This window comes from Myxine glutinosa, chromosome 13 (assembly GCF_964187855.1).
Source record: "Myxine glutinosa chromosome 13, kmMyxGlut1.1, whole genome shotgun sequence".
Taxonomy (NCBI): Eukaryota; Metazoa; Chordata; class Myxini; order Myxiniformes; family Myxinidae; genus Myxine; species Myxine glutinosa.
Window position 1 is genome coordinate 95,729,440 of NC_136273.1, and position 26,384 is coordinate 95,755,823.

The 26,384-nt window shown below is 43.2% G+C and overlaps 1 protein-coding gene across 1 annotated transcript in view; it reads left to right on the plus strand.

The window, feature by feature from the left end:
* Positions 1-26,384, plus strand: part of LOC137439126 (tyrosine-protein kinase Src42A-like) — a 66,744-nt gene that overhangs the window by 19,769 nt on the left and 20,591 nt on the right. The window contains exons 2-5 of the mRNA XM_068134838.2: positions 6,555-6,676; positions 9,054-9,217; positions 15,976-16,144; positions 16,628-16,786. Coding sequence (XP_067990939.2) covers positions 6,555-6,676; positions 9,054-9,217; positions 15,976-16,144; positions 16,628-16,786 — 614 coding nt within the window. The remainder of the gene's footprint in view (positions 1-6,554; positions 6,677-9,053; positions 9,218-15,975; positions 16,145-16,627; positions 16,787-26,384) is intronic.

Sequence of the window (26,384 nt, forward strand, 5' to 3'; positions counted from 1 at the left end):
AGGGTCATATCTGACATATTTTCCCATTTTGCCTGGTCTCCACAAATTTTCTTTGAAACCACTAAAGGCAACTCATCCTTCATTCGTGAGACAGCCAAAATGGATGGCAGATATTACAGTTCTTTGGGAAAAATATCTCATCATTTTTCTTTTAATAGTACCCAAAATCTCTTGGCAATATAAATTTCGTAAAACTCCTGAAATGGGACTGTCAAATTCCTTCAATCATGCTAAATTTTGAAACTCCATCACTTGTAATACCCAATTTATCCCATAGGGCTTGAAAGTTCTTTTCCAAGTTCGTGCAATCATTCTGCATTGGAACCCTATGATATCATTCATTATAATCATCATGATTTTATAATCATGGTCATATCATAATCATCTATTTGAAAAACAAACATTTCCTTTATCACCACAGCTATGTGGTATAATCAACAATAAAATAAACTGTACATAGCAAAAGGCTACCTCCTGACCACTTAATCATCTATTTGAAAAACAAACATTTCCTTTATCACCACAGCTATGTGGTATAATCAACAATAAAATAAACTGTACATAGCAAAAGGCTACCTCCTGACCACTTAGTATACCTATTGACAATAAGTCATAACAATATCGAATAATCATTAAACAATTAAAAGAAAAATCGCTTCTACTGCTCCAGCCGCAGCATTCGTCATTTTGTCTGCTCATCCGCGTGACCAAAACGAAATAAAGGGAGCTCAACCATTACACAGCGCTTTTAATGGCGCATGCCATAGGAACTCAACGCAACTTCGACTCGGCCAGAAAAATGAGCAAATTTTGCAGGATGTTAACTGGAATTTGTTGTGAAAATATATACAAGTTACACAAAAATATATACCCACAAAAATAAACAACAAACCCAAACAAACCCAAGGTCGACCATATTACACAATATTACACCATTCCAGGTGACATGAGAAAATCGTCATGATTGCTGAAATGTTCCAGGGTTTATGCACACCTTAAAAGAGGTATGCTTTGTGGTGTTGCCCACCTACCACGTTTAATTAAATTACACCATTTCAGCATCGTATTGATTGCTGAAATGTTCCAGGGTTTATACACACCTAAAAGAGGTATGCTTTGTGGTGTTGCCCACCTACCACATTGATTAAATTACACCATTTCAGTATCGTATTGATTGCTGAAATGTTCCAGGGTTTATACACACCTTAAAAGAGGTATGCTTTGTGGTGTTACCCACCTACCACATTGATTAAATTACACCATTTCAGCATCGTATTGATTGCTGAAATGTTCCAGGGTTTATACACACCTTAAAAGAGGTATGCTTTGTGGTGTTGCCCACCTACCACATTGAATTAACCATAAACATTTCTTCCGTTCAACAGAACAAACATTTCCTATATCATGACATGCATGTCTTCAAAAATTGTATGACCAAGAGAACAATGAACAGAAAGAGTGAAAGGTAAAAGTAAAACTAATTAAAACTGCGGGCAGTGATGATCCGGGGACCATACCGCTCCATCCTGATTGGACGGGTGCGTGCCAGAGTCGTTAACGACAGTCCAGATCCGATTGTTCAAAAGCTGAGCACATGTTCAATGGTGGTTTTGGGGCGAAATCAGCAACCCACCGCTGTAACAAACCTGGCAAACTGCCCAGTGCAGTTGGCAATGGAGACTTGGAGGGGATGTAGCTGGAAATGGAGATTTTGGGAATGGGAATGAAAGGGGATCTATCTTGTTTCACTTGGTGCAATGGAGTGTCATCTTAATGGAAGACAAGGCCTTACCCTAATACACATAATAAAGATATAACTATCAGCAAGGGGGAAATCTATGATTGGTTGACGTGATTGTTTATGACCTAATTATGGGACGCCCTTTGACCTTTATACATAACTGGAGTAAGGAGGGTCCAGAATAAAGCAATAATAACAAAAAAACACAATAAAAAAACCACAATCCTCATATCCACAACAATATATATATATATATATATATATATATATATGCTATCAACTCAGGCTAGACAGAATATACAAGCTTAATCCGAAGACATGGTCTAAGCAAGTACTTATTACATCAAGGTTTCTACACGACATTCGGAGCACCTACTTATACAAATCTACCTTGACTAAAGTATCCCTACCCCCACAAACGTAACAATATGTATGTATATATCCGATCCGCTATATCATAGTCTATTACAGAGCGTTGGTTCTGCTGAAGCAGTTTCTAGGTCAGGGATCATGCTAGGCGGTAGTTTTGGCAAGAATTTGGAATTTGTTCACGGTGCCGGTGATGACTTGTCTTGTGTTAGCAAAGGACCTTTAAAGTGAACCAACGATTGACAGCAGATGGGACGCCAGTGTAACTAACATCCATCCAAGGGACGATACATTGCTGAATCCACCGACCTGTGAAACACCGGGATGACAGTTTATAGTTGGGTCGGGATTCAAACTCAGGCTAGACAGTTTAGAGGTGAGTGAAGAGTCCTTTCCAAAATTATTATTTTAACTCGGCATGCCTCGGTCACTTCGGTCTTTGGTTTAATCAAAATACAGCATGTTGTACTTCACACACATATTTACCTCCATACTTGTCAATTTGGAGCTGCCTAGCTGACTGTGTTTCTTAATTGTCCAGTGATATGCTGTTGATTTCAGATGCGGACATTTTGAAAGTCATCAATTTCCTCGTGGGGTCATTGAATTTTTTATTTATAGTTGTGCTAGGCCTTCACACGGCAGAATATAAATTTATCATTTAGGTATCTAAGGGGGAAGTGTGGGGTGGGAGGGTGGTGATGTGTGGAGGGTGGTTGCTTCATAAAGTTCTGCAAGCACCATGCTCATGACACTCGAAAAAAGTATCACGAGGCATGGAATATGTACAAGAAACCTCCAAATATTTTCTTCCAAATTGAATATACTGATATATTGAATACTAGAACATATTGCAGCTTCTTGGAGTACTTCTTGGAGAATTACTACCTTTGAATACTCTTGAATATTTGATTGTCCCACATATATGATGGCAAGATTGGCAAAATGACCTTCTTCAGGGTGGCCTGAAAGTAGCTTTACCCCTGATAAAGGTATTGCACCTCCCTCCATCCATCCCTTCCACTCCACCTCCCCCATCATATGCCGCAACACTGATTTCACATTGGAATTGGAGTATCATCCTTCACACGTGATGATATGGGCAGCAATTGCCTCGAGACATGTATTTGGTCCATATTTTTGATGGACCAATAAACGGCATAGGTTAAGACATTTTTATTTTTTATTATTTATTTATTTTTTGTATACAAGATCGAGGCTCGTGAAAGAGCTAACATTAATCACACAAAAAGACAAAGCGACACACAAAACACAAAAAACAAGGGGAGCGGCAGACAAGATGGGGAGAGAGGGGGAAGGACACAAAAGAGAGGGGGAAGAGGGGGAAGGACACAAACACAACATTTGAGAGCAGGGACATCGGGAGGACTTGGGGGGAGGTGGGAGAGGAATAAAACATATGAACACTGCAAGGACTCTGGGGTGAATTACCGGGGGTAGAAAAGATCAAGGTTTTCGATGGGGGAAGATAAGAGATGGTGGTGAACAGCTGTTTTAAAGACCTGGAGGGAGGAGTGGGATTGAAGGGAGTGGGGGAGTTTGTTCCAGATGCGGGAGAAAAGGGGAATGAAAGAGTGAAGGTGAGCAGAGAGCCTGGACTTTGGCAGTTTAACCATAAGAGGGTTGCAGGCAGATCTTGTGCGACCTGAAGGAATATTGGGGGGACAGAGCACAGAGAGAGCTGGGGGAGCAAGGCCGGAGAGGAGTCGGTAGAAGACAGAAAGACCACCAACCTGCCTGCGGTGAGTGAGTGAAAGGCCCTCGGTGTTGACTACATCGCAGGAGATTCCAATGATTCTGAAAGCTTTGGCCTCAACAGCGTGAAGCCGAGCAAGGTGTGAGGCAGGAGCACCAGCCCAGAGGGGGGAACAGTATTCCATTGAGCTGCGGATGAAAGCCTTGTATGTGGTAAGGAGCTCAGGTGTGCCAAGGAAGGACTTCGCACGACGGAGGATGCCCAGTCGGCGACTGGCTTTGGAGGCCAGCTTGGAAATGTGGTTTTCCCAAGAAAGATCATGGCAGATAGTGAGACCCAAAAGCTTGAGCGACAGAACTTCTTGGAGAGGATTGTTGAGAAAGTAGATGGGAGGGTTGTCCAGTCGGTCCTTTCGGAGAGACATTGTAAGAGTGTGAGATTTGTCAGGATTGAAAGACATGTTCCACTTCTTTGACCAGTCTGTGATTTTGTCCAGGTCTGCAGAGAGTGAGGAGGCTGCAGACTGCCGATCTGAGGGATGAGGAATGGAGCGACAGAGAGTAGAGTCGTCAGCAAAGAGATAGAGAGGATTTTCAAGAGAGTCAGAGAGATCATTGATGAAGACCAGAAAAAGCACAGGGCCCAGAACACTGCCTTGGGGAACTCCAGCCTGAACAGGAAGAGGAGATGAGAGAAACCCATTCAGGGCCACACGTTGACTACGACCAGAGAGGAAGTCCGCCAGCCATGCGTGGAGGTTTCCATGGATACCAAAGGAGGAGAGTTTGGTGAGCAGAGCAGGGTGCCAGACCGTATCGAAGGCATGTGAAATGTCAAGGGAGACAGCTCTAATTTCCTGTTTGGCATTGAGGACCTCCATCCATTGTTGAGAAAGCAGAAGCAGCATGTCCAGAGTAGAGTGACCAGGTCTGAAACTAAATTGATGATCAGAGATCAAGCCATTGGAGAAGAGGAAAGATTTAATATCTGAAGCAATGATGGATTCCATGACTTTGCTGATAATTTGGAGAAGGCTGATTGGTCTGTAGTTGCTGGGATCTGTTTTTGCACCTTTTTTGTGCAAACCGGTGATGTTGGCTGATTTCCAAGCAGATGGCAGATGACCTTGAGCAAAAGAGAGGGTGAAGAGAACAGAAAGAGGGAGTGAAAGAGCAGAAGAACATGATTTTAGGACCCGTGGGCTGATGCCGTCAGGACCAGTTGCAGAATCAGAGTCGAGGGTTGACAGAAACTTTTCCACCTTGTCAGGAGGAAAGGACACAGAGTCCAGGAGCAGCTGGGTACGACTGGGTACGGTGGGTACAGAGAGGGATGGGTTTGGGACACAAGATTTAGAGGCAAACACAGAGTTGAGGCATTCAGCTTTTTCACGTGCGGAGTCAGCCGTTAAGCCGGTTGAGGTGAGGGAGGGGATGGAGGGGGAACAAACACCAGAAACAGATTTGACCAGACGCCACCAGGATTTGGAAGAGGGAGACAGATAAGAGAGTTCGGTCTTGAGAATGGTGAGGTATTGTTTCCTGGCTCTCCTGAGGGTGGACACACACTTGTTTCGGGCTTTGTGAAAGGAAATGAGATTTCCTTCCATTGGATTTGCTTTCCAGGAGACGAAAGCAAGTTGTTTCAGGGCAACAGCCTCACCACAAGATTCCGTGTACCATGGACGGGAGGAAGGGTATGACAACTGAAGACGAGATGGTATAAATCTGTGCATGAGAGAGAGCAATTTACTTTGAAAGAATTCCCAGGATGAGTTGATGTCACTCATCCTGGTGACATGATGATCCGCGTCCAAATATCTGGTGATGATCCGCGTCCAAATATGTTAAGAAATTGACTGGTACCTCGACTTTACTGCTGGAATAGCTGAAAGTGTCTGGTTTCAACAAGACAGCGCATCTTCACATGTTGCGTTGCATGTTTTCTGGATTGTGGATTTGACGCGGATCATCAACATCACCAGCTCTCTCCCACGGATACCAAGTAGTGCAGATCTAACAACTCCAGATAACTCTTTATGGGTCTTCATCAAGTAGAAAGTGTCGACAAACTGGAGTGGGGCATTTGAAGAATTTTGTGCTGCAGTCGTGGCCTCTTTCACACAGGTGACCCCACAAATGCTACACAATATGTCTAAGAGGCACCTAATTCATTAGTGAATTTCAAGTTCATTGGCAAATCCAGAAACGATTTCAAGTGATTCTTCAATATTGAGTGATGGGACCAAAAGCGATAATTATATAACACAATATCTAAAAAAGCTGTGGACGGATTGTGACAAAACTTGGTGGATGAGATGGGTGGGTGACAAGAACAAGCCGATTGTGGATCAGATCAGGATGGTTTCGTTGTTCTCTGTGCTGAACTTTTGTTGATGGATGATAAAGTTCGCTCAGTATTTTTGGCGAAGTGTCGGCGTATTATCGCTGGCTTTCTGAAAAAATTGTAAAATACCTGCTCAAATTACCTTCAATCAAACGTCAGGCCGGGCCTACCGGGATGCAAAAGACTTGGGACAAAAATAAAATAAAATCGTTGCCCGGTCAACCAAAAAAGAAGGTGGGAATACTTGGAGCTCGGGTCAATGAAATCGTTGAATTTTAATTTGGTGTGCGGATATCAGTCAGATATCAAAACACACTTATAATTTAAATATAAAGTGTTTTGTTTTAATTTGGTTGAATTGTCACCTCTTCTTTTCCACAGCTGGTTTTTTGGAAAAATGAGTAGAGCTGACGCTGAAAAACTCCTGCACACAGCACCAAACAAAAGTGGTTCTTTCCTCATAAGAGAGAGTGAAACAATCACAAACTCCTATGCACTTTCAGGTATGTTTGCACACTACCTATGAGGTGATTGCATCACTTTCCCCCTTCCTACAGTCACACATACACACAGTCACACACACAAACACACACACACAGTCACACACATAAACACACACACTGTCACACACACAGTCACACACACAGTCACACACACAGTCACACACATATACACACACAGTCACACACATAAACACACACAGTCACACACACAGTCACACGTACACAGAGTTACACACATATACACAGTCACACACACAAACACACACACACAGTCACACACATAAACACACACACTGTCACACACAGTCACACACACAGTCACACACACAGTCACACACATATACACACACAGTCACACACATAAACACACACACAGTCACACGTACACAGAGTTACACACATATACACACACATATACACACACAGTCACACACACACACACACACACACACACAGTTGCACACATATACACACACAGTCACACACACAGTCACACACATATACACACACAGTCACAAACACAGTCACAAACACACACACACACACACACACAGTTGCACACGCAGTCACACACATATACACACACAGTCACACACATAGACACACAGTCACACACAGTCACACACACATATACACACACACACAGTCACACACATATACACGCAGTCACAGAGTCACACACAGCCACACACATAGTCACACACAGTCACAGTCACACACATATAAACACAGTCACACACAGTCACATACACAGTCACAGACACAATCACACACAAAATTACATTTTTACTGTGAGTAAACTCACACATTCAATTCTGACAGCTCAACAAAAAAGCCTCAGTCTCCCCCTCCCAACTCCACCCCGTTTTTGCTCTCTCCCTCACCCACCCCAACCCCAAGTCCTCACCCTTCCACTCGCAACCCTAGGACATCGATCCCCTCTCCACACTCCAAGCCTTCAAACCCACACCATCGCTACACCATCCCCCGCCCCCCCCCCCCCCAACCGGGTGTCTTGAACACTGGTCCAAAGCAGTCCCATCTTTAATCTCACCCTCCTCCATCCCACTCATAAAAGTGAATGGGCATTCGCACGTTGAAACATGGAATATGTAACGCTTTCTGCCCCGCGATCATGCCATTACCGACTTCACAGAAACCATCACAATATAAAGACGAAATAGTTAGAAATAATAGCAAACCTGCGTAACCTCTGCAGTAAAAGCGCAGCTTGAGAGGATAGGCTTTCGAAGGGTAATTCTAAAGGGTAATTCTAAAGGGTAATTCTAAAGGGTAATTCTAAAGGGTAATTCTAAAGGCTAATTCTAAAGGGTAATTCTAAAGGGTAATTCTAAAGGGTAATTCTAAAGGGTAATTCTAAAGGGTAATTCTAAAGGGTAATTCTAAATGGTAATTCTAAAGGGTAATTCTAAAGGGTAATTCTAAATGGTAATTCTAAAGGGTAATTCTAATGGGTAATTCTAAAGGGTAATTCTAAAGGGTAATTCTAAAGGGTAATTCTAAAGGGTAATTCTAAAGGGTAATTCTAAAGTGTAATTCTAAAGGGTAATTCTAAAGGGTAATTCTAAAGGGTAATTCTAATGGGTAATTCTAAAGGGTAATTCTAATGGGTAATTCTAATGGGTAATTCTAAAGGGTAATTCTAAAGGGTAATTCTAAAGGGTAATTCTAAAGGGTAATTCTAAAGTGTAATTCTAAAGGGTAATTCTAAAGTGTAATTCTAAAGGGTAATTCTAAAGGGTAATTCTAAAGGGTAATTCTAAAGGGTAATTCTAAATGGTAATTCTAAAGGGTAATTCTAATGGGTAATTCTAAAGGGTAATTCTAAAGGGTAATTCTAAAGGGTAATTCTAAAGGGTAATTCTAAAGTGTAATTCTAAAGGGTAATTCTAAAGTGTAATTCTAAAGGGTAATTCTAAAGGGTAATTCTAAAGGGTAATTCTAAAGGGTAATTCTAAAGGGTAATTCTAAAGTGTAATTCTAAAGGGTAATTCTAAAGGGTAATTCTAAAGGGTAATTCTAAAGGGTAATTCTAAAGGGTAATTCTAAAGGGTAATTCTAAAGGGTAATTCTAATGGGTAATTCTAAAGTGTTCGGGTTAGATGCACGCACGCACGGGAGCACGCACGGATGCACGCACGGATGCACGCACGGCCCCTTTTATGGTACAGATTAACATAACCTTGTAAGTCAATTGAATGTACCATTAACTCGGAGTTTAGTTATATGTTAACCTAAAACAAACACAATCCAAATTTAAGCTTTAACCCTGTAAAACTCACCCAAACTTTCAATCGCAGTTAACCCAGTTAAACGAAATTATTACGAATTGGCCACTGTGTATTCCGCCCCGCAGTGCGCTCTCCGGAGAAGATCCGCCATTACAGAATATTCCCCATGGACAATCACCACGTGTGCATCTCACGGAACCGAACATTCGAGAATCTCTACGAGCTCGTGGGGTTCTACCAGAGACAATGCGATGGACTCATCACGCTTCTCATCAATCCATGTGTGCAGGTAACTGTTGTTTGCTGCTTCTTGATTCATGATGTGTTCAAGGGGAGAGATGAATCAATTTATAGACAAATGATCAGTGATTAGGTTGCATTTATAAATCATTCAGTGATGGATGGCAGTTTTGTTACATCATCTGCCATGAAAATAAAAATGTCATACCACGATTGGTGGAGTTGGAATGCATCGTAGTTTATGAGCAGGAAAGTCATTAATTAACTAGAACAATGCGACTGTGTCACCAATATGCCCCCACATAGTCCCATAACAGGTAGATGCCATCACTCTCCATATGTATGGGTAGGGGATCACGTTTGTGAAGTTTCGTGTTGATCGGATAAGGTTCGTTTTTTTAATCCAAGATGGCTCCCAAACCACGTGACCTATGACATCATCATTTTCAATCCATATGCAACAGTTCTGTTAAAGTCACTCAATAATCTTAATAGCAACATTTGATGGAAACCCCGAGCGAACTGTAATACAGTATATCTTACTATAATTCACCAAATGTATGTCCGTCTGTCTGTATTTCTGTCCGTCCGTCCGTTCGAAGGTACCACAAAAACGGCTGAACCGATCGCAACGATATTTTGGGTGGGTAATCCTGGGACCCCTTGGAGTAAAATAGGCTTTATTGGTTTTCCAATTTTTTTCTAATTTTTACAATATTTTTCCAATTTTCCAGTTTTTCCAAACACGATGGAATACTATTTACCGATATGAACAGTGATGTGGCTTTTATTGAAATTCTACAAATACTGTTTAGATTTTGATGATTTGCGTGTGATATGATTTGATGGATGTTTATATAAATCGTTTAAAATAAAAAAAGCCTTAAATTTCTGATATTTTGCCTTTTCATTTGGGCCTCCCCATTGAAGCCCCGCCCACAGGGCGGGTACCGTTGCTAGTTGTTATAATCCAACAAACACATCAGGTGTTGGGATAAAGGCTTAAATCAGGAAACAACTAATGTTCATAAACACATCTGATTAGTTGGTGGCTATTTTAATGCTAAACTAGAAAGGTACTCGGTAGATCGCATACCTCCACCAGGTTGAATAGTTTACGTTTTGCATCCCACTGACAGGTAAGATCTGTATTCGGACCTGAACCAAAATCTAATCGGCTTGTTCTTGTCACATAACCAACTCATCCACAATGTTTTGTTATAACTCGTCCGTATCGATTTTGTCCCTATCTATCAATGGTGAAGAATCACTTAAAGAATTTTTTTTAAATCTCCATTCTGGATCCGGATCTTCACCAAAACCGAACCAAGTCGTTCGTGTGACACACGCAACCTGTCCACCATGTTCCGTCCAAATCCTTCAGTCCACTTTCGGTGGTGGAGGTAACTACGTTTGCGTCTTATAAACACATTTTGCAGAAAAACAAATCGTAATTGTCATTATCTCATTGATTTATGAGCGAATTTACATTATTAGCGGCTAATATATTATTGTTCGACATGAAATAAACTACCAACCTTTACTTATCCTTCAAGGTACAAACCCCAACAACCTTCATGGTTACATGTTATTGTGAGAAACAAATGCAGAAACAGTATTATAAATACAGAGGCATGTTATTCTCTCAGGATCATTGTCTCCAACCATCAAATTCTCATCTGTCACATCAAAGGTAGTCGACATGCATCATCATGAAATAACACTGATAGGCCTCGAAAATCTCGAGATTCAAATGAAGACACGAGCATTCGCTTAACAATCCATTCGCTTCACAATTGAGGTTAACAATCCATTTGAGGCCTTGCGTAGGGAGCAGAACGGTAAACAACCCTCGCCATGAATCCCCATTACCGGAAAGAGCAAATCATGAAAAAGATTAAGCCTGGATTATCCCGAACGGGAAATCAAGTCAGCAGGATCAACACTTATCAGAGGAGAAATGAAAGCTACCACAGATAAAGTGAAATTAGATGGATTGAAAGAAGAATGCACGTTTATTTTTTATTTATTTATTTATTATTATTATTTTTTTTCATACAAGATCGAGGCTCATGTAAGAGCGAACATTAATCACAAAAAAAACAAACGGACACACAAAACATACAATAAAGGGAGCGGGAGACAAGGTGGGGAGAGAGAGGGAAGCACACAAGTACAACAGCAGAGAACAGGGACATCGGGAGATCTGTGGGAGAGTGAGGGCTTGGGGGGGAGGAGGCATGAAACGGGGGGAGAGGTATAAAACACAAGGACACCGCAAGGACTTCCAGGAAAAAAGTCGGTATTTCAAAAAAGTGGATCTGGGGTGAATTAACAGGGGTAGAAAAGATCAAGGTTTTGGATGGCGGAGATAAGAGATGGTGGTGAACAGCTGTTTTAAAGACCTGGAGGGAGGAGTGGGATTGAAGAGAGTGAGGGAGTTTGTTCCTGAGGCGGGAGTAAAGAGGATTGAAAGTGAAAGTGAGCAGAGAGTCTTGATTTTGGCAGTTTAACCATAAGAGGGTTGCTGACAGATCTTGTGCGACCTGTAGGAATATTTGGGGGACAGAGCACAGACCGAGTTTGGGGAGTAAGGCCGGAGAGGAGTCGGTAGAAGACAGAATGACCACCTACCTGCCTGTGGTGAGTGGGTGAAAGGCCCTCGGAGTTAGCTTCATCGCGGGAGATTCCAATGATCCTGAAAGCTTTGGTTTCTACAGCGTAAAGCCGAGCTAGGTGTGAGGCAGGAGCAACGGCTCAGACCGGAGAGCAGTATTCCATTGAGCTGCGGATGAAAGCCTTGTATGTGGTGAGGAGCTCAGGTGTGCCAAGGAAGGACTTCGCACGACGGAGGCTGCCCAGTCGGCGACTGGCTTTAGAGGCCAGTTTGGAAATGTGGTTTTCCCAGGAAAGATCATGGCAGATAGTGAGACCCAAAAGCTTGAGCGACAGAACTTCTTGGAGAGGATTGTTGAGAAAGTAGATGGGGGGGTTGTCCAGTCGGTCTTTTCGGAGAGACAAAGTGAGTGTGAGATTTGTCAGGATTGAAAGACATGTTCCACTTGTTTTACCAGTCTGTGATTTTGTCCAGTACTGCAGAGAGTGAGGAGGCTCCAGACTGCCAATCCAAGAGATGATGAATGGAGCGGCAGAGAGTGGAGTCATCAGCAAAGAGATAGAGAGGATTTTCCAGAGAGTCGGAGAGATCATTGATGAAGACCAGAAAAACCACAGTGCCCAGAACACTACCTTGGGGAACTCCAGCCTGAACAGGAAGGGGAGATGAGAGAAATCCATTCAGGGCCACACGTTGACTACGACCAGAGAGGAAGTCCACAAGCCATGTTTGGAGATTTCCATGGATACCATAGAAGGAGAGTTTGGTGAGCAGAGCTGGGTGCCAGACCGTATGGAAGGCATGTGATATGTCAAGGGAGACAGCTCTGATTTCCGGTTTGGCATTGCGGACCTCCATCCATTGTTGAGACAGCAGAAGCAACATGTCCAGAGTAGAGTGACCTGGTCTGAATCCAAATTGATGATCAGAGATCAAGCCATTGGAGAAGAGGAAGGATTTGATATCCGAAGCAATGATGGATTCCATGATTTTGCTGATAATTGGGAACAGGCTGATTGGTCTGTAGTTGCAAGGATTTGGTTTTGCACCATTTTGGTGTCATGCGGTAATGTTTGCTGATTTCTAAGCTGATGGCAGATGACCTTGAGCAAAAGAGAGGGTGAAAACAACAGAGAGAGGGTGAGATAGAGTGGCAGAGCAGGATTTTAGGACCCGTGGGCTGATGCCGTCTGGTCCAGTTGCAGAATCAGAGTCGAGGTTTGACAAAAACTTCTCCACCTTGTCAGGAGAGAAGGACACGTAGTCCAGGAGCAGCTGGGTATGACTGCGTAAGGTGGGAACAGAGAGAAAGACATGTTCCACTTGTTTGACTAATCTATGATTTTGTCCAGGTCTGCAGAGAGGGAATTGTTTAAATCTGCAGAGTTTAAATGCTGAAGCTAACTACTTTGATGAAAATGTTTGAATAAATGAATGGCTCTTTAAATATAAAAATATTATATTTTATGTTTTCCAAATATAAATAAATATAAATATAAATATTGTGTTTTTTTTAATATAAAAAGATTATCAATAATATTACAGGAAATAAATATAGAAATAAAAATAGGCTCAATAATAAAAACCGTAAATATTGCCTATTCTTGTGGGAAAATATTTTACAAAAGTTATTTGGAGAATTAGAAGCACCTCGTATAAAATCAATGCGGATGAACCAGTAGATAGGATTACTGATGAAGACCTACCAATAAGTACTGATCCTTTCACTGTGCAAAGGCTTAAGGATGTTATTAAAGCCAAAAAATTTGAAAAGCAACTTTGCTTGATGAAATACCTTCTGAATTCTGGGAAATAGAAGAATTTTCTATCATCCTTCTTCGATTTTGCATCCATTTATTTAAATACAATCAAAAACCCGATGTCTTTAGAAAAGGTGGTGCAGTTCTTGTTCCCAAAAATGGAAACCTAAGCAACTAGATGGAATTCATAAAATACTAACCCTGCGCAGTCCACTTGGTGGGAGCCAACTCTTCTAATTTTGAAAACTGTTTTTTGGTGTGATCAAATATGGCTGCCAGACCACATGATCAATGACATCATAAATTTATATTCTCTAATATAATTGTTGTGTAGATCACACTCAATAAATTTCAAACTGATCAGGCTAAGTGTTGTCCCTGTCGAATTATGACGTCATAATTATGGCACCAATGACGTCATCGGTAGAACACTTACTCCCTATGTGGATTACTTGACAACGCACAATGTTTCAATTATTTCCATGGAGCGATTTTCTGAGATATATAGGTGCAACGTTTTTCAGTTTTTCCAAGATTATGCCTGTACCACGTGACCTATGACGTCATAATTATCATTAAAATATTCTACAGGAGGAGGTGCTCCTATGGTGAATATTTCGTATTCATCAGACCAACAGTTGGTGAGAAACAAAAATAATACTGATGGGATCAAGCGTTATACTTGTCGAATTATGACATCATAATGAAGGCAGGGATGACATCATCATTAACATACCTTATTCCCCATGGGGAGTACTTAGCAATGAGCCATGTTTCATTTTTTTCCATTGAGCGGTTTCGGAGATATAGAGGTTAACGTTTTCCCAAGATGGCGTCTGAATTATGACATCATAATTATGAATATAAATATTCTACAGGCGGAGGCACTCCTATGGTGAAAATTTCGTGTCAATCGGACAAACGGTAGCCGAGGAAAATGAGTTTTTAAACTGCAGACACGCACGCCACATGTCCGGACGCAACCAAATGCCTAACCCTGCTTTTCGCTTTACAGGGAGCATGGTTGGAAATTATCATGGAAATTCTTTAACACCAATTGCTCTTAAGATGTGCAATCGTATTACTTTGGTCAACAGTCGTGATCATATTGGAAAACCTCTTAGATGGAACCAAAACTGTTTCAGGAAAAGGAAATGCCACCCTGATCACATCCTAGCGCAACGACGTCTCCTTGAGGGTTCTGTGACGTCATAATATGGCACGTTCTCTCACTTTCATCGTCTTAAAAAAAACAAAAAACATTTGACCCAATGAAATTTCCAATCATTCGACATTCCCGAAAAGATTGCTCATGCTCTCAGTTTTTATGGGGACAATGAAGCAATTCTCTTGACAGAAGGTGGAGAAACAAAATGTTTCATCATAGTTCTGTTGTACCGCAAGGAGACGCCATTGCTCCATTTGGATTTACAATAATACTTGAAGAACAAGAGCTTGGATTAATCATTCAATGTAGATGTAGCAGAAGATAACCTGCTAAGGTTATCAATCACTTAAATTATGATACTGATGACATTTTCTTTGATTAACAACCGCTGAAAATAATAGCAATTATTGTTACACAAAGTTGAATTCTTGTTGCACAAAGCTCACAAAAGCCTCAATGTAGTCCCATGTCCTCAAAAGCCTCAATATAGTCCCATGCCCTCAATAGCCTCAATGTAGTCCCATGCCCTCAATAGCCTCAATGTAGTCCCATGCCCTCAATAGCCTCAATGTAGTCCCATGCCCTCAATAGCCTCAATGTAGTCCCATGCCCTCAATAGCCTCAATGTAGTCCCATGCCCTCAATAGCCTCAACGTAGTTCCATGCCCTCAAACTCCTCAATGTAGTATTATGCCCTCAAAAGCCTCAATGTAGTCCCATGTCCTCAAAAGCCTCAATGTAGTCCCATGCCCTCAAAAGCCTCAATGTGGTCCCATGCCCTCAATAGCCTCAATGTAATCCTATGCCCTCAATAGCCTCAATGTCGTCTCATGCCCTCAAAAGCCTCAATGTAGTCCCATGCCCTCAATAGCCTCAATGTAGTCCCATGCCCTCAATAGCCTCAATGTAGTCCCATGCCCTCAATAGCCTCAATGTAGTCCCATGCCCTCAATAGCCTCAATGTAATCCCATGCCCTCAAAAGCGTCAATGTCGTCCCATGCCCTCAAAAGCCTCAATGTAGTCCCATGAAGCACATAAACAAAAGGGATACCGACATTTCCAGGTCTTTCAACTAAAGTCCTTAATGTTCGATAAATATAGAATAAATTGTGCAGTTTGTGAAGTCCCACGACTAATACTAAAAGTTTTAGAATGTTCTACAAAGTAAGGTGGATCAAGCTGGAAGGCAAAATGGTGGGGGAGGTTTGGGTTCCAACGACGTCCAAATCATTTACACACTTTGGGTCATTTATCTTTACAGATGGAGGTTCCAACCACTGAGGGACTTTCCTATGACACAGTGGATCACTGGGAGATTGACAGGTCGTCAATAAAGATGGTGAAGATCATCGGAACAGGGAATTTTGGCGAGGTCTGGGAAGGGCTTTGGAATGACACCACACGCGTCGCAGTGAAAACTCTCAAAAAAGGTAAGCATGTTTGGGGCCTTCAAAACGCTAAATATTGTGTCTGAAAGAAAGGTAAGTAGAAGTAAATTGATAAATATATATTAAAATACGCTGGGTATAGTGGGAAGGTAGGGAGGGTGGGAACAGAAATGTGAGAGGGTGAGGAGGGGGTGATGCAAAGGAGGATGGGAGAAAATACGAGTTATGGAAGGGAAGGAAATGGGGTGCACTTGGATAGTATTCGGTGTTGTACCCAACACCATGTTCTTGGGTATAACACCAAGTACTGGTAGTGAAACAAGAAAGATCACACCATGACCAGCATTTCTGATTCAAGTAATCAGGACTCGAGCACCGATTGATATAGATTGATGGTCTCGGAGCAGTTTTATGGAGGGATCTTTTATGGAGGGACCAAATGTATGGAGGGAGAAGGAAGTATTTTTTGTCTATCATGAGTGTAAGTCGCCATTTTTAAACTTACGTTTGGACTGTCATTCGCAGGTAAAATGGATAAGAATGACTTTCTACAGGAGGCACAATTGATGAAGAAACTTCGTCACAAAAACTTGATCCAACTTTATGCAATATGCACCCTGGAGGAACCGATCTACATTATAACAGAGATCATGAAGAACGGCAGTCTACACGATTACCTGAAACGTATGTAGCAACCTTGATGACTTGGTCAATTCCTATGTGATGCGGACTTGGTCAATGTAATCTGCCAGGATACTTGACTTGCATGGATGCCTCCTATAGGAGTGATGTTACAGAGGATGGCATTCTTAACGATATCTTTTCAAAGAGCATTGAAAATCCAAGTGATTTAGCAAAAGGCACTTCACATCCCTGAGAACGGCCTTTTGATGGGAATGGGTTGGAGGCCTGTACTGGTGTGGGGTCGATTCCATTGGCTGCTCACAAATCGGGTTCTCAGAGGAGACGGACACAACAGATCTCCTTGCCTATTAGTAGCGGTACTTAAACGACCTGTAAAAGGAGTCCTATAATTCCCATCATCTTCCAAATGAATAAAAGGCATCGGACATTGCTAAAATGCTGCGCTGAGTAGGTCTACCTTTCACCTTCTTTGAGCTCGGACGCCTAAGCCCACTCATCCATTGTTGCATTTTGTCCCCCTTTACCAATCAAAAGCAGCTTTTGAAATTTACGGTCACACCTCCTATTACCCCTTCCAACTGATCTTCTGCACTCTCAAAGGGTCTCGTGTTCAATCAACCACACACTCCATATATTCTCCCAAATGTACAGCATCATTTTCCTGTGTCCATCTAATCCTGCTTTTTACACCTGTCCTTGGAGATGGGAGTGCAGCCCTAATTTATCATTTCCCCCTTCCTGTCCATTAAGGTTTACACTCTTGCGACCTTTGCTTCCTTGTCCACTCCCAATCTACCCAAGTCAGCATCTTGCACCATCCCTTAAAATAGTTATATGTCCAAACATACAGGCCATCCTTTAACAATGTAATATCTCCTCTTTAGTCACAGGTAAGTTTGAATGTATTCAACTCTGTTTTTCATTCCAAAATGATATTCTTGTTTTGAAAGAAAAATAACAAATAACTTCTTAATTTCTCTTATATCGTGTCTCTTCTCCAATATCTGTGTCATTCTTGAACAACTCAATGATATTGTTACGTTTGTGGGGGGTAGATGAAGAAATACCTTAGGAAAGTCAGGAATGTATAATTTAGCATGGACCGTGTGACGCATAGAAAGCCCATTTTGATGTACAGGCACTCCCCGGGTTACGAACGCCCGACTTACGAACGCCCCTACTTACGAACCGACCTCCGTAAAGCCTATTATTAAATATATATATATATATATAAATTTTAATTTTTTTTTGTTTGTTTTGTATACAGAATCGAGGCTCGTGAAAGAGCTAACATTTATCACACAGAGAAAAAATCAAACAGACACACAAAGTATATAATAATGGGAGCGGTAGACAAGAGAAATATGAGAAAAGCTCTGTTCAAGCCACCCTTGATGTTTACTTTAAGAAAATTGACCAGCACCAGGTCAATCCTCTCCAGCACCAGGTCCATCCTCTCCAACACCAGGCCCATCATCTCGGAGAGATATATCAAGGTATGATCGTTTCAAGGTTTGCAAGACATCAATTGGAACGAGAGTAAGTGTTAACCTTTAATCATTATCTTTTCTTTTCTATCTAAACAGTTTAAGAAATGTTTCTTTCATGTTTTTTATACCTATAGATGTTTTAAGTAAAATACATACTATATACTAAGACAACCATTTGACTAATTGACGCTAGATGTGAACCGTACGCAACTGTTCCGACTTACATACAAATTCGACTTACAGACAGACTTAAAAACAGAACTCGTTCGTAACCCGGGGACTGCCTGTACATAAGCAGGGTAAACGTGCAGGTTAAGAGTGTTTGCATGTCCCCATAAGGGGTGTGGCTTTTGTGTTAACTAGTTCTCGGGCATAAGATTAATAAACCGAGTGTGTAATTGGTCTCCTGTCATTTTTCCCTTTGTTCTTATAAAATTCACTCAGCCATCCATGCAATCGGCCCATTGCCACAACCACATCGACAAGCCCAACAGAAACCCAACACATTTGCCGATCGGCAAGGGAATCCCGCACCCAAACATTCTCGATGGGCGTCAAGAAAGGCCGCAGGGCCTCGCACCGAAGGGAATGATTGGTCATGGCCATGGACTGAAGTGGTGGGGCGTGGGGATTGGCTTTGAGTGTGATGTCAGCAAGAAGAGGGGAGGGTGTGTTTCCCCCCTCTCTCGCTCTCTATTGGTTTTGGCTTTGTGGCGAGCGGACGCTTTTGTCTCATTCTGGCTCTCGGCTCGAGTGGGCGCTATTGTCTCAGGTGCGCTGGCGATGAGATGTGTTGGGGCTTTGGAACTTTTGCAACGTTGGAGGAGGTCCAGATAGAGCTGACGGTGGTGTTCGGTGATGCTGGTTGACGGCAGTGCTCTTCGGAGACGGAGGAGGTCACGAGCGAAACATAGAAGGATCCTGCCTGCTTGCCTCACACCAGCGGCTGGATATGGGTGCAATTCCATGCCATCTTGTGCGCTTCCCACGTGATGACTCTGGTTCAATGACCAGCAAGCCCTGCCAGCTATTTGGGGATGCAAAGCTGAGCGCCAGACGATTATAAGCGCATTTTATTTTCTTTATCTTTCCCTGTGTCTGTAATTGAGTCCGCATGGAGGGTCCCTCACCTTAGCCTATTTTTTTTATTTTTTTTTGTATACATAATCGAGGCTCGTGAAAGAGCTAACATTTATCCCACAAACAAATCAAACAGACAAACAAACAAAGTATATAAAAAGGGGAGCGGTAGACAAGATAGACAAGAGCCCAGAGAGAGCTGGAGGAGCAATGCCGGAGAAGAGTCGGTGGAAGCTAGAAAGACCACCAACCTGCCTGCGGTGAGTAAGTGAAAGGCCCTTGGAGGTAGCTTCATCACGGGAGATTCCAATGATTCTGAACGCTTTGGTTTCAACAGCGTGAAGACGAGCTAGGTGTGAGGCAGGAGCACCAGCCCAGAGGGGAGAGCAGTATTCCATTGAGCTGCGGATGAAAGCCTTGTATGTGGTGAGGAGCTCAGGTGTGCCAAGGAAGGACTTCACACGACGGAGGATGGACAGTCAGCGACTGGCTTTGGAGGCCAGATTTGAAATGTGGTTTTCCCAGGAAAGATCATGGCAGATAGTGAGACCCAAAAGCTTGAGTGACAGAACTTCTTGGAGAGGATTATTCAGAAAGTGGATGGGAGGGTTGTCCAGTCGGTCTTTTCGGAGAGACATCGTAAGAGTGTAAGATTTGTCTGGATTGAAAGACATGTTCCACTTGTTTGCCCAGTCAGTTATTTTGTCCAGGTCTGCAGAGAGTGAGGAGGCTGCAGACTGCCGATCTGAGGGATGAGGAATGGAGCGGCAGAGAGCGGAGTCATCAGCAAAGAGATAGAGAGGATTTTCAAGAGAGTCGGAGAGATCATTGATGAAGACCAGAAAAAGCACAGGGCCCAGAACACTGCCTTGGGGAACTCCAGCCTGAACTGGAAGAGGAGATGAGAGAAACCCATTCAGGGCCACACGTTGACTACGACTAGAGAGGAAGTCCGCCAGCCATGTGTGGAGATTTCCATGGATACCAAAGGAGGAGAGTTTGGTGAGCAGAGCGGGGTGCCAGACCGTATCGAAGGCACGTGATATGTCGAGGGAGACAGCTCTAATTTCCTGTTTGGCATTGAGGACCTCCATCCATTGTTGAGACAGCAGAAGCAGCATGTCCAGAGTAGAGTGACCTGGTCTGAAACCAAATTGATGATCAGAGATCAAGCCATTGGAGAAGAGGAAAGATTTCATATCCGAAGAAAAGTTGGATTCCATGACTTTGCTGATAATTGGGAGAAGGCTGATTGGTCTGTAGTTGTTAGGATCTGTTTTTGCACCTTTTTGTGTAAAGCGGTAATGTTGGCTGATTTCCAAGCAGATGGCAGATGACCTTGAGCAAAAGAAAGGGCGAAGAGAACAGAGAGAGGGAGTGAAAGAGCGGAAGAACAGGATTTTAGGACCCGTGGGCTGATTCCGTCAGGTCCAGTTGCAGAATCAGAGTCGAGGGTTGACAGAAACTTTTCCACCTTGTCAGGAGGAAAGGACACAGAGTCCAGGAGCAGCTGGGTACAACTGGGTACGGTGGGTACAGAGAGGGATGGGTTTGGGACACAAGATTTAGAGGCAATCACAGAGTTGAGGCATTCAGCGTTTTCACGTGCAGAGTCAGCTGTGTAGCCGTTTGAGGTAAGGGGGGGGGTGGAGGGGGAACAAACACCAGAAACAGATTTGACCAGATGCCACCAGGATTTGGAAGAGGGAGACAGATAAGAGAGTTCGGTCTTGAGAATGGAGAGATATTGTTTCCTGGCTCTCCTGAGGGTGGACACACACTTGTTTCGAGCTTTGTGAAAGGAAATGAGATTTCCTTCCATTGGATTTGCTTTCCAGGAGATGAAGGCAAGTGGTTTCTTGGCAACAGCCTCACCACAAGATTCCGTGTACCATGGACGGAAGAAAGGGTATGACAACTGAAGACGAGATGGGATAAATCTGTGCATGCGAGAGAGCAATTTACTTTGGAAGAATTCCCAGAATGAGTTGATGTCAGAGGTGGTAGAGATGGGAGACCAGTCCAGATGATTGATGGCTGCTTGAAGACCATGTCAGTTGGCCTGACTGAAATGCCATACTCGTCGACGCTGAGGAGGCTCCCTGAGAATGGTCAGAGAGATGTCCACTTTAACAAGCACATGATCAGATGAGCCGATTGGAGTAGAAGAAGAGCAGCAGACATTTTCAGGGAAGTTAGTCATAACCAAGTCCAGAAGAGAATATGCTCCGTTGACTGAGATCCATGTCGGGAAATTGACAGATTGTGTCAGTCCCAGTGAGTCGCAGAATTCCTTTGCTGAGGAGCCATGGCTGGTGAGAGAGGTACCCACACCCAGCCAACTGGCATGGTGACAATTGAAATCACTACATATGAGGAAGAGAGAGTTGGGATGAGTAGATAGAAGTTGGTCCATATTATCAGACAGCGAGATGGAGATGGAGTCATCACTGTTTGGTGGACGGTACAACACACAAATGAACAAGAGGTGGGAGCGAAGGGGAAGCCATAGCCAGAGGTATTCCTGGGGATAAGGTGGAGACAGGGCAGTGCAGGGAGAGTGAGAAAGAGAGTTTTTGATAAAGATAGCAACCACACCTCCAGGACGAGGCTCAGGTCTATCATACCGGAGGAGGGAGTAACCCGGGAGAGATACTAAGGATTCAGAGACATCATGAAGGACGAAAGTTTCTGTTAAGCAGATCACATCTGGTTTGTCAAAAGCAACCTGTATGGAGAGATCAGTTAAGTTTGAACGAAGGCCCCGGATGTTTGAGGTCCATACCGTTAATGAAGAGGATGGGGGATTATTGGGGATGGGGATTACTATTCATTTTACCTCAACATTTTTATTGTCTTTGCATATATTTTCATTAAATTCATTATTTGTTGCATCTTACTTTTGTGTGTCTTGTTTCGTTTCTTCGTGATGTGGGTTCGAATGAACCCCATATGTTCCCGATTAGATAAGGCTTTGGGCCTTTCCCGTAAAGTTTCGAAATACACTTCGGAGTTAAAGCAACATTTGGCTATCTGCCACCCGTGATCTTAATCACCGGCGACACGACAATATATTAATTTATTATTTTTGTATCATGAAGAGAGACCCACCGTGGTCAGGTGGATCATTCAATCTGATGCTTGTGGAAAGAACTTCAAGTGCATGATCTTACACATTGGCATGATAAATATTTCTTGTTTTGTTGAACTCTCGTGTAACTGGGAATAATTTGGCAAAAATATATAGTCACGTGAAAAAGTAAGTACACCCCATGTAAAGTTTTGACTTTTTCAACATATTTCAACATACAGCTACTTGATCTTCATTTCAACAATATTGATAGATAAAGGTGATATAACATAACAAATATCATGAAACATTTACATTTTGTAGTCCATTGTATAATTTAAATAAACATAAATGCAAATTTCGCATGTGGAAAAAGTAAGTCCACCCTTGGCTCTAATAGGTGGTATTGCCCCCTTTGGCAGAAACAACCTCAAGTATGCGTTTCTTATAACTGTCTACCAGTCTCTGACATCGACTGGGAGAAATTTTTGCCCACTCCTCCATGCCGAATTTTTTCAGCTGTGCGCTGTTTGAGGGGTTTCTTGCATGCACAGCTCGTTTCAAATCCCCCCACAACATCTCGATGGGATTTAGATCCGGGCTTTGACTTGGCCATTTCAGAACCCTCCAGTTCTTCCTTTTCAGCCATTCCTTGGTGGATTTACTGGTATGTTTAGGGTCATTGTCATGTTGCAAGGTCCACCTTCGGTTGAGATTCAACTTTCCGACAGATGGCCTCACATTATCCTCAAGCACCTTCTGGTACAATGAAGAATTCATAGTGGATTCTATGATGGTGAGCTGCCCAGGCCCTGATGCAGCAAAGCTGCCCCAAACCATAATATTTCCACCACCATGCTTTGCAGTTGGTATCAGGTTCTTGTGGTCAAATGCTGTCTTTGGTTTTTGCCAAACATGTCTTCTGGTACTGTGGCCAAAGAGCTCCACCTTTGACTCATCTGTCCAGAGCACATTGTTCCAGAAGTGCTGGTCTTTGCCTCGATGTTAATTGGCAAACTTTAGTCTTGCCCTGATGTTCTTTCTGGACAGCAAAGGTTTCCTCCTGGCACACCTCCCATGTAGATCAAATTTGTGCAGCCTCTTTCTCATGGTAGACTCGTGCACTTTGACATCAACTGACAAGAGCTACCTGTAGGTTCCGTGATGACATTCTGGGGTTCTTGGAGACTTCTTTCAGCATCTTGCAGTCTGCTCATGGGCTGAACTTGTTGGGGCGGCCTGGCCTGAACAAGTTTGCAGTTGTTTGGAATCTTCTCCACTTGTAGATGATCTTCCGGACAGTCGAATGATTGATTTCAAATTGTTTGGAGATCTTTTTAAATCCGTTCCCAAACTCGTAGGCATCTATAACCTTTTTTCTGAAGGCCTCAGAGAGCTCTTTTGATCTAGGCATGGTGACGCCACACACTTCAACAACAAAGAGCAAACCAAACTAAATGTCTGAGGTTTAAATAAGACAGGTTCCTCCAAGATCCTCTCTAACGATGTTCTAATAATTTGCACCTGAGCTGGTGCACCTGATTCTAATTTTACGTATTTGAAGTAGTGATAAATGTCGGGCTGTACTTACTTTTTCCACATGTGAAATTTGCATTTATGTTTATTTAAATTATACAATGGACTACAAAATGTAAATGTTTCATGATATTTGTTATATGATATCACCTTTATCTATCAATATTGTTGAAATGAAGATCAAATAGCTGTATGTTGAAATATGTTGAAAAAGTCAAAACTTTACATGGGGTGTACTAACTTTTTCACGTGACTGTACCTTTTTGCACATAGGTCGTCCCTGAATGGCCCAGAAGGGGAATGCTGAACTGTTTTCGTATAACCTTAAGGACGCAGCAGGACGGGATGATGTTTGACTACATCACAGCATTTTGTCATGTTGTTTCCTCAGGCCATACTGACTCAAAGAACAGAATAACTCTTTTTTCAGTCTTGTTAACCCTACATGAATCAATTGACTTGATTAAATATGACTAAATATGAAACATCTTTCTAAACTGCCTATCTGGTCCCAGCATAACTCCATAGCAGAAAGAGAGGTAAAGATACACCATGCAATGGGTTGCACTCACTCTCAATGATCTTTCTAGGCCACTGAACGAGGTATGGTATTGTTATGAATTTGGTAATGCAACATCTAGAGCTAGGTAGATCTGAATAGGTAGGTATTCGGCTGTCGTGACAGGGACTCTACATGTAATAAGTTATTGATGTTCAGGCGGTTGTCGGGGTAAGATGTATGAGTGTGGATCTACCTGGAGATTCGAGTGTTAAATAGTGAGGGATTAAAGGTAACGCCCCTGTGAGTATCACCTAGTAATCAAACCTTTGTCCTTTATGGCACTGCAAACCACATAAACATTAGTTAGGTCCTTAGCGCAACATTAAATAATCCCCTTTCCCTGACAAGGACTTCGTAATAAATTGACAGGAAACCAGGTCAAAAACACCGCCACGATTGGCCGCCACCGTGTACACCTCCAAAGGCCTACAAACCTGGCCGGCACGTGTTATGCCAGGACCGCAGGGTCGCGTAACGGGGGAGATGTCAGGAGTCGCGGGAGGCTTTGATTGGCTGAGGAGTGCGCAATGTGACGTCATCGGCCACCAATATAGGCGACGGTCGGACGCCATTTCAGGAGTTGAGTTGAGTTCGTGGCAGGCACTGGGAGACGCAGGCAGGCACCAGAGAGTTGAGCGGTGGTGGAGAGTTGGAGAGGACACGCCATTCCAGTCGCAGTTCGAGTGCAGTTCGGGTTGTAGGGAGTCGCAGGAGACACACGAGAGCACACCCAGTTGGCACTGAGCAGTTCGTTGGCACTTGGCTGCCAGCACTCCCGCGTCGAGTCGAGTGGAGTTGAAAGGAGTCCTTCCTGTCCCTGGTCAAGTGGAGCCGCTGGCCTGCGTCGGACGCGTGGTGCTTGGAGCGAGGGGCCTCGTGGTGTGCGATCGGGCCGGAAGGAGCGGTGCTGGACACCAACAATACAAGACGACAAAGACAGATAAGCCCGATCTCCGCGTATATTTTGAACGACGGGACGTGTTATTTTCGTGATTAATCTCCCTCGTTTGTGTTTGCTGTCAGTCGTGTGGGGACGTCCCGATTTAGGTTTATTAGAGTTATTAGATTTACCGGCGGGCTTTTTCACTGGCTTTACTTTTCCTAATAAACCCTTATATTACTTTTTGTACATAATATCTGAACGCAGTTTTCCTGGGTGTTTGATTTTAATAGATAAGGTTGCGGAGCCTTCGCTGCGGCCCGCCATTCCGCGCGTTGGTGTTGAACTTGAGTCCGCCATTGAGTGTTCGCCTCGGGAGTTAAAGTCTCGCAAATCGGTCATCCGTAACTGTGGTGTTAACCACGGTTACGCGACAAGTGGTGTCAGGAGTGTAGGATTTGAACCCGTCGGACAAATTTTTTTGTCCGCGGCGAGACATCGACACGGTCGGGCGTACATTGCGTCCGACGTTCGAACGCAAAATTTGTATAGGCGAGGCGGAGAAATTTAATAATCAATTGGGCATACGGAGCGCGATATCGCGTCTTCGTCAAATTTAAATTGTGTTTTTGGTATTAAAATAAATACGCGCGCGGGAAACAACCTTCCGAAAGGCGGATGTCGGAGGTCGACGAAATGGAGGTGCGCAGCGAGGCCTCCGTCAGCGTCGGGAGTGAGCCGGAAATGGGGGATAAGGAGGATAGCGTTGGAACTTTCCCCGCCGGTGGGACGGCCCCGATAGATCTCCAGACCATAGTAAATTTAATAAATGCTCAGAGGGCCGAGGGTGAGCGAAACCTTGCAGAAATTCGGGGAGACATGAGGGCTCAGAGTGAGCGATTGGGGAACCGGATGGATGCTCAGGGTGAGCGATTAGAGGGCCAAATGGGGATAATGAGGGACGAAGCGAGGGGTACTGGTGAGAAGTTAGACAATAATTTTGAGGAGTTAGACAAGAA